This window comes from Odocoileus virginianus, chromosome 17 (assembly GCF_023699985.2).
Source record: "Odocoileus virginianus isolate 20LAN1187 ecotype Illinois chromosome 17, Ovbor_1.2, whole genome shotgun sequence".
Classification (NCBI taxonomy): Eukaryota; Metazoa; Chordata; class Mammalia; order Artiodactyla; family Cervidae; genus Odocoileus; species Odocoileus virginianus.
This window is the reverse complement of record NC_069690.1, coordinates 25774189-25783248: the sequence shown is the minus strand read 5'-3', so window position 1 is coordinate 25783248 and position 9060 is coordinate 25774189. Positions and strand designations below refer to the sequence as shown.

General features: G+C 52.2%; 2 protein-coding genes across 3 annotated transcripts in view; both read left to right on the top strand.

Moving 5' to 3' along the window:
- Positions 1–337: 337 nt before the first annotated feature.
- TMEM256 (transmembrane protein 256) lies at positions 338–1483 on the top strand. Its single transcript, XM_020913046.2, has 4 exons — positions 338–465; positions 776–807; positions 1068–1148; positions 1253–1483. The coding sequence occupies exons 1-4, from the start codon at positions 381–383 to the stop codon at positions 1394–1396; spliced, it is 342 nt and encodes a 113-aa protein (XP_020768705.1). The 5' UTR covers positions 338–380; the 3' UTR covers positions 1397–1483.
- A 5962-nt stretch (positions 1484–7445) lies between these two features.
- PLSCR3 (phospholipid scramblase 3) overlaps positions 7446–9060 on the top strand; it is a 4565-nt gene continuing 2950 nt past the window's right edge. The window contains exons 1-5 of one of the 2 annotated variants that reach the window (XM_020913019.2): positions 7447–7538; positions 7751–7927; positions 8191–8450; positions 8559–8601; positions 8703–8923. In XM_020913019.2, coding sequence (XP_020768678.1) covers positions 7921–7927; positions 8191–8450; positions 8559–8601; positions 8703–8923 — 531 coding nt within the window. In that variant the 5' untranslated portion in view covers positions 7447–7538; positions 7751–7920. Of the gene's footprint in view, positions 7928–8190; positions 8451–8558; positions 8602–8702; positions 8924–9060 lie in introns of both variants that reach the window. The other variant, XM_070478996.1, reaches the window with a different exon arrangement.

The window sequence follows — 9060 nt, the reverse complement described above, 5'->3', positions numbered from 1 at the left end:
GGTGGAACTTTGCCCAGGGACCGGGATCTTCGGAAATAGACCGGTAGTTGCGGGGGGTGGAGAAGGTGTTAGGAGAAGCTATCAATTTGGAAAGTGGGCCAATCCGTGACGCAAATCCTCTAGTCCCGTCCCCCCACAACCCCGCCTACACTGCTCAGCTCCTTCGCTTTTAATTGGTTCTGGTTTCTCCGCCCGCCAGACGTCTTCGCCACTCAACAGAGGTTTTACAAAGGTCCAAGTACCCGGGTGAGGACCTGGACGCTAAAATGAACACGGCCCGGATTGGGCACCCGTAGACCTTATTTGCATGGGAAATCGGGATTGGCTGGCTTCTTGAGGGGCCCGGGCGGTGTTCGTTCGGCGCGTGACCGTCGACAGCCATGGCCGGTCTCGGGGCTGCTTTCCGCCGCCTGGGTGCCTTGTCCGGAGCTGGGGCCTTAGGCTTGGCCTCCTACGGGGCGCACGGTCAGGGGGCTGGGGATGGAACTGGGATTGTGCTGGGGGAGATCTTTAGGATCTGGTGCAGAGGCAGAGTCTAAAGGAAATGTCGGCCCCCCCATCGACCAGACTGCCCGCGGAACCCTGAACCTTTTTAAAAAACCTCTCAGCCGGGTCCACTGGGTTCCCAGAACTGCCCGTGCATGTTTCCACCAATCAGAAGCCTCCTGGGGGCTCCCTTTCTCGTCGGCGTCCACCTGGGTCCACCACCACCACAGGAGTGGGGACTGTCTGGGTTGGCGCTAGGATTGGTAACCTTTGCTTCTTCTTTCCACAGGAGCCCAGTTTCCGGATGCGTACGGGAAGGAGGTGAAGTAAACGTGCTGGGGCTCCTCGACTTTGAGGCCTCGGAGGGCGCAAAGTCAGAGGTCCCTGAGAGAAGGAGGGGAGGGACGGAACGCAGGTCTTTGGAGTGGCAGGGAATGCAAGTCTGAGGCCTGGGTGCCTCAGGGAGGGGCAAGCTGGAGCTTGAGAGATCGAGTTGGACGTTCCTGTCCACTGTGTCTCCGCCCCAGCCTCCGGTGTCTTGCGTTGCTTAGGAAGTACCCCCATTTCTTTTTTTCTTACAGCTCTTTGACAAGTCCAACAAACACCACTTCTTACACAGCCTGGCCCTGTTAGCGGTACCCCTGTGCAGAAAGCCCCTCTGGGTAATTCCCCCCATCCCCAGCCCTAACCCTGACCAAGCCCCACCCATTCCCTCTTAACTCGCCAGGTTCTTACTGGCCTGAATTCTGCCTTGTATCTCCTTCAGGCTGGGTTACTGCTAGCTTCTGGAACTACCTTATTCTGCACCACCTTTTACTACCAGGCTCTGAGTGGAGACCCCAGCTTCCAGAATTTGGCTCCTGTGGGAGGGAGCCTGCTACTCTTGGGCTGGCTTGCCTTGGCTCTTTGAGCTTTCTTGTGTTTAATTTCTGGGTACTTTTTTTTTTTTTAAGAATTTGAGCAGGAAAGGAATTAAAAGAGAAAGGCAAATAAAGAACTTTGGAGTTTTTGTTCATCTAACCTCCTAAAAGAGAAAGGACAAAAATTGTCAAACCTTTTAACTCCTTCCCTTTCTTAAGACTGAATCAGTGAGGCTTGAGTTTGGGTGGAGAGTCACTGATCACTTCAGGTTAACTTGTTATAAGTTAACAGTTTGGCATATAACTTATAAGTTAAACTGGTGGGCATTAGAGTCATAAAGAATGCTTGAACTAACACAGATTCTTACCAAAGCCCTCTTCAGGGCCTGGGAATCTGTATTCTAACAAGCTTATCTTGTGGTACTGATGCTCACTAGCATTAAGACTAGATTTTGGTAGGGTAGTGGTTTTCTGGGGCACCCACTTACTCTATAAGTCAAGGTTAAGGCAAGGTGGGATGGGAGGTGTGTGATTACTTACAAAATACTTTGGGGTTCAAAGCTGAGACCAAACATCATGTGTTGGGAGTCAGAAAAATGCTTCACAGTGCTTGAGATGATTCTTAAAAGAACTCTGTTGTGTGGCTGAAACACAGGGAACAAAGAGAAGGAGATGGGAAGGGAGGGGCATGGGGCCACCTGAGTCCTCAGTGTGGGCTGAGTTTCTTAGGCAGAAAAGGAGTGAGAAAAGGTGGCCAGGCAGGCTGGAGTAGCACCCACGGCAGAGAACTGGATAGTATTTAGGGGGCTAATTTTTATTAAAGTGTTCCATCAAGTGTTGGGTCATGTGTCAGACAAATGTTACAAGGAAATTGAACCAAATGGTTGGACAAGACAGATACTGTCTTTCCCTTGTGGGATTTTCATCTAGTAACTGGAAACAGACCTTCAACAACTGAACACAAATTATCACTATGAGATGTGCTCTGTGCTTGAAGGAAAAGAATAGGGAGGCCAGAACAATGGGCAGGGAAGGGTGTGTCCCTTGAGTTAGGAAGGCCTCACAGAGCAGGGGCCCTTAAGGCTGGAATCAACCATGCACAGAGTGGTGGGGAAGTGTGGTTTTTGGCAGAAAGAGTACCTGGTAAGCAGGCTGAAATGGAGCAGTTTGAAATCCTTGAGGCTGGAGAGAATTGCGCAGATTGGAGAAAGAGCAAAAGCAGCTTGGCTGACATGTAGTGATTAGAGGGTCTCCCATGGCCAGTGCAGGCCTTGCAGGCAGTAGTGGTGAAGCACTCAGAATTTATTTGCAGCGTGACAGTAAATCATTGAAAGGTTTAAAGTGAGAGAGTGCTAGAGTCTGATTTATATGTTTAAAAGATTTGGAGAACCAATCAGAGGACAGTGAGGATGCCAACAGAGACCAGCCCAGAAGCCACTGGAGGTCCAGCTGTGAGATGGTGACGGTGGCTTGGCTGAGGGGGGAAAGAAGTGGTGAAAATGGTCCAATTTAGAAGATGAAAGAGAGGGAGATTTCTGGTTTATGCACCTGGTTAGGTGGAGGTGCTGTTACTCAGATAAGAAACACTGAAGGAAGGGACAGATTGAAAGAGGTCAGTTTTGGACACTGTTGCTTCTGAAATGACTGGGAGACATCTGAGTGGAGATACCAGGCAGGTAACTGGGGAGCTCAGGGAGAGAGATCTGGCCTCAAGTTTACTTCACAACCCTCTGGTCAGTCTTCTATCCCACCTCTTCCCCATTCATGGGAAAGAGCCCATGAATCACTATGTTCTCTTGGTTGCCAGACCCAGTGGATGATTTTCAGTCTCATCTCCCTCAGCCTCTGCAACATTTGACACAGTTGGCCACACTGCTCAAACACATCCTGTTTCTTCTGTGACACCACTCTCCTGGTCTCTCTCTATGGCTGCTTTACCAGATTCTTGTCTACCTGGTTTAACCAAATTTTAATTAAAAGAGAACTCATATGTAAATGTATACATATTTTAATTTCACCTTTTAAAATGTCTATTTTTGTGTATATTTTATAAACATGGATATCTGTATAGTATACTGGCAGTGCATACTTAATTTTTGTGAAGATGTGCATTCAGAAAAGTGCAGACCATTCAGCTGAGTGAGATAGTTTCTAGGTAATTTCATTTGGCCCTATAGCTTTAACTACAACCTGCATACTTTTATTTATTTGGCTGTACCGGGTCTTAGTTGTGGCATATGGGATCTAGTTCCCCAAGCAGAGATGAAAGAACCCAGGCCCTCTCTATTGGAAGTGCAGAATCTTAGCAACTGGACCTTCAGGGAAGTCCCTCCATACTTTCAAATCCAGAATTTATCTCTGACCCTAGTCCCTGCTAAACTCCATACCCCTGGAGCATCTACAGTGTATCATAGTGTTCAGTGGAGACCTGCAGGAATTAGGTGATGAGGAGAGAAAGGGGCATCTTCTAGACCAGGGCAAGTGCTTTGGAGGCAAGAACCCTAGGATTGCTGGTGGCTGGCTTAAAGATCATGAGATGGTCAGCAGTGAAAGATGAGAACAGATGGGGCCAAATGATGGAGTGCCTTGTGCTGAGGGGTTGGACTCTTCTGAGGGAAAGAGGGGTGGGGGAGGAGCATTTATATCCAGAGGGGAGACATAAACTCAGGTGTAGTAGTAGAGAATCAAAATATCACTTGATTGTAAAGATGAGGTGATGTCCTTGGCAGTCCAGTGACTAGGGCTCTGTGCTTTCAATGTGGGCCCAGGTTCAATCCCTGGTTAGGGAACTAAGATCCCACAAGCTGTACAGTGTGGCCAAAAAACTGAAGATGAGTAAAATAAGGCCTCAGGAGATCTTCAGAGTGCCAGTGGTAGAGCCAACATTGGATCCCTAGGGTCCTACCTCCCCGTCCAGTGCCCTTCATCTCAGGCAGCATCTGGAGTGCAGGGAACCTCCCGGCAGAGGAGACCCTGACAGTCCATAGACTGTATCCTTATTACCTTTGCTTTGATCCTCCAAGTGGGTCAGACTCTTGAGGAACCAAGCTAAATAATGTCCACGTGGTAATTGGTAATTATTGCACATTGTGTCTGCTTCCCACTGAACAGTCCTGCTAGTCAGTGGAAAGTGAAGCTATGAGAGGTGAAGCAACTTGTCCTATGTCCTACAGCCAAGACCTGGGGAAGATGTGATTCAAACTCTCTTCTATCCAATTCCCAAAGCTAAGATTTTTTTCTTTGTATGTACCAAGAAACTCAAGATTTCAGCAGTGAAAATAGACCCTTTAAAAAATAATTTGATACAGTGTGTTCAGGTTAGAAGTAGATACTGAACTTGTTTTGCCTTTGGGGACTAGTAAGACGCATTTGCTGCATTCAGCATGCATAGTTCACCAGAGGAGGAGACTAGATTATACTGGTAGTAAGTCAATTGGGGAATCGGAGTGCTTGGAGCTCAGGATGGAATGGGCGGGCAGGAAATGACCAAGCAATAAGAGTGAAGGGTCTCCTGGACTAAGTCTGAGTCAGCTTTGACTTCCCTTTTCCTTACCTCCTATATCCAAGCTATCATGAAATCGTGTTGGCTCAAATACAGAACTTAAAACTGACCATTTCTCAACCACCTCCATTGCTACTATTCTGACAGCTGGTCCAAGCCACCATCAAATCTCATCTAGCTTTTTGCAAGAACTTCCCTTGAATTCCCTGTTGAATTCTCAAAAGATTCCTATGTCTGCACCTCACTTAAGATGTGTGCCTGTGCTTAGCCACTCAGTCATGTCTGACTCTTTGTGACCCCTTGGGGACCAGGCTCCTCTGTCCATGGGATTTTCCAGGCAAGAATACTGAAGTGGGTTGCCTTGCCCTCCTCCAGGGGATCTTCCCAACCCAGGGATTGAACCCAGGTTTCCCACATTACAGGTGGATTCTTTACTGTCTGAGCCACCAGGGAAGCCCTCACTTCAGATACTCTAATGTAATTGAAGTGGGGCCCAGCTAGAGGTTTTTTAGTTTAGTTTTGTTGTTTAGTTGCTCAGTCGTGTCTGACTCTTTGCAACCCAAGGACTGTAGCCCACCAGGCTCCTCTGTCCATGGGATTTGTTTAGATTTAATATGTATTTAGCTGTGATATATCTTAGTTGCAACACCTGGGATCATCCATCTTTGTTGCAGCATGTGGGATCTTAAGTTGTGGCATTCAAACTGTTAGTTGAGGCACGTAGGATCTAGTTTCCTGACCAGGAATGAAACCTGGGCCCTCTGCTTTGGGAGCGCAGAGTCTTAGCCACTGGACCACCACGGAATTCCCAGAGGTATTTTTTATAGCACCCCAGATGATTTGAACTTGTGGCTAGGGTTGAGGACCACTCTTTCAATATGTGAATCTCATGTCTCCTTTCTGGCCAAATCCTCCAGCACTTTGCCTTTCATTCAGTAGAAGCCAGTGGTCTACAGGGCCATATGTGATCTGGCCTCCTGTGACCTCTCTTTCCTCCTCCTCATTCTTTTCATTGCAGCCACACTGGCCTTTGGTTCACTGAACAAACAAGGTACACTTCTACCTCTGGGCCTTTGCCCTTGTTCCTTCCACCTGAAAAAGTCTTCACCTAGCAATCTACATGGCTTAATCCTCAACCTTCTTTAGGTCTGTGCTCAACCATCACCTTGGTGATGATGGCTTTTTAGTTCCACCCTCTTTAAAACTGCAACTCCTGCTCACTATTCTCTCTCCTTTCCCTGTTCTATTTTTCCTTATAGCACTTGTCATGTCTGACTTCTGATATATTTTATGTACATTGTTTCTTCCCTGGGGAGATTTGGAATTTTGTTACTTTTTTAAAAAAAATGCTACTTTTTTTTATTGTCTGTCTGAAATACAGTAGAGGCTCATTAAATCTCTGCTGAATAACTGAATTTCCTTATGTGTTTTGGAGGAGTTTGGTGCATGGTTTGGGCCAGGTAGAATCTGAGGCACTAAGGGATACCAGGAGAGAGATCTGGCACTTGGGTTTGAAGCAGATGACGACTGAAGGACCAGCCCAGAGGAACATGGACACAGGGACAGAGGAGCCGCCAAACCTGCTTCTCCCTATGTTCATCTTGCTGGGTGAGACCCCCATCTGCCTGGTCACCAGACAGGCAACAGAAGTCATCCTGGATTCCTCACCTCCGCATCTCACCTCTCAAGCAAGTTCTCTATTATTGTCTAAATATAACCAAAGTCTGCCGCTTCCCGTCTGCCTACACTATCACAGCCATCCCCTCCCCCAGACTACTGGCAACAACCCAGTCTTAGGTGCCTCTGTTCTCCGCCACGCAGTTTAAATGGTTTTCTAAAATAGCTGACCTCCCTCCATCGTCGGAAAATCTTTCAGTGGACTTCCTGCTGCCCTGGGAAGCCAAAGCCCAGCTCCCACAAGGCCTTATGCGCACGTGGCCCGGATTCTTCTCTAAAAATGCATTTCTTGCCACTCAGCCTTTAGGCCCCCAAGGCGCAGGACCCCTTCACACCTCCCGGCCTGGGCTCAGGACTCCAAGCTGAGAAAGTGATGCCTGTTGGGGAAGGCCTGCCTGAGTCCAGGCTGCCTCCTCTGCCTCCTGAGCCTCGCCTCTCGCACGCTCGTTACTGTCTGGCGGCCTGTCCCCCGCATGGCTGGGGGCGCCTGAAGGAAGTATTGTAATTGCGAAGTGTCCCTGTGGGTCACTGCTGCGTCAGGTAGAGGTAGCCCCAAGGAGGCAGAAGAGGAGCCAGGATCCAGTCGGAAAAGCCAGTGAGTGAGGGTGTAGGGTGTTCGGCTGCGTCAGCGAGGCGAGGCCTGAACCGCCCTCAGGAGGAGGAGCCTGGGGTCCAGCTCCGCGCGAGCGGCCCTCGCTCCCACCAAGGGTCACTGGTCACTCTGCGCCCGCAGACCTGGCGGGGGTCGCAGGGCTAGGTCTCACCCGGCTGCCCTCCCAGGCGAGCTTCTGCATCCGAGCGGAGAGGTCGGGGACGCCCGCCAAGCCACGGAGCGGGTGGCTTACGCTCCGCGGCCCCACAGGAAAGCAGGCGTTCTTTCTGCGCAGGCGCGACGCTTCGGCCGGGAGGGGCGGGGCCTGGACGGGTCGGAGGCGGAGTCACCTCTGGGCCCGCCTCCACTAGCTCCTCTGGCCGCCGAGTGCTGGGCACCCGGGCTATTCTAGGGGCTTCAGGTGAGCAGAGGGAACAGAGGGGTCAGGAGACCTCCCTCGAGGTCGGGTCGTCGGTCTGACTGCAGGCCCATCTGTCCTGCCGTCTGCCAACAGCCGCCTCCGCGGAGAATGGGAGAACAAAGGGAGGGGGCGGTACTGGGGCCCCTGCGGGAATCCAGGGTCCCAGCGCCCCCGCCTTGCCCGCTGACACTTTCGGTTTCTCCCCGAGTCAGACGCGCCGCCCTAGAGACCCTGGGCCGGCGCTGGGCGCAGCTGCCTCTCCGCGTTTGCCTGTCGGTCTTTGTGTCTGTCTTTGTGTCTGTCTGCTGTCTTCGAGCTTGCCTCCACTTCTAGAACTAAATCTCTGGGACACCGACATCCCACGAATCCTCGCCCCTCTCCCATGGCAGGTAAGTGGGCGCAAGGTCGAGGGTCTCCGTTATCCCCCCACGGACTTGGTAGCCTGGTGTCAGACGCATCCTCCGGGAATGTGCTCGGACTGGCTGTGTGGGGCCCCTCCCTTCCTCCCCGAGAAGCCGCCGCCCTGCTCCCCCGCCCCATCTTTCTCATTCTCTTCTCATCACATTTTCCCCGCAGCCTCGCGGCCTGTGGGCCAAGTGGTAAAGGGATGAAGTCAGGGACCCCTTCTAACCTACTCTTGTGCCCCCCACAGGCTACTTGCCCCCCAAAGGCTATGCCCCTTCGCCCCCACCTCCCTACCCTGTGACTGCTGGATACCCGGAGCCAGCACTGCATCCCGGGCCTGGGCCCGGCCAGGTGTCCGGACCCGGGCAGGCCCCAGTGCCCGCCCACGTGCCTGCCCCTGCGCCGGGCTTTGCTCTCTTCCCCTCGCCCGGCCCTGGGGCCCCGGGACCAGCTGCCGCCTTCTTGCCATTGCCAGGGGTGCCTTCTGGTCTCGAATTCCTGGTGCAGGTGAGTGAGAGGGAGGGAGGAAGGAAGGAAGGAAGGGAGGAGTGACAGGGAGGGGACCCGGGCAACTAGGCCAGCCAGCTAATGTCCACCTGGCCCCTGTCTTTCCAGATTGATCAGATCTTGATTCACCAGAAGGCTGAGCCGGTGGAAAGTGAGTGGAAGAAGGAATAGGTTGGGCCTCATCACGGGGGCAAATAGTGGGCTCTGGGGCAGGCGCTGGTGTCGGAGCCTCAGCATGTCACCCCTTGGCAGCGCTCTTGGGCTGGGAGACCTGTAACCGCTACGAACTGCGCTCCGGGGCCGGACAACCACTGGGTCAGGCGGCAGAGGAGAGCAACTGCTGTGCCCGGCTGTGCTGTGGTGCCCGCCGGCCCCTGCGAGTCCGCCTGGTGGACCCCGGGGACAGAGAGGTGCTGCGCCTGCTCCGCCCCCTCCACTGTGGCTGCAGCTGCTGTCCGTGTGGCCTCCAGGAGGTAAGTGGGGAAGGCCGGGGCCAGAGAGAAACTTGATAAGGGGCTGGCCAGTGATGGCGGCAGAACCTGGATGAGGCATGGGATGAGATGGTCCTCCGATTGGAGTTGGCCAGCGGCAGGTGGGATGGGAGGCCTAG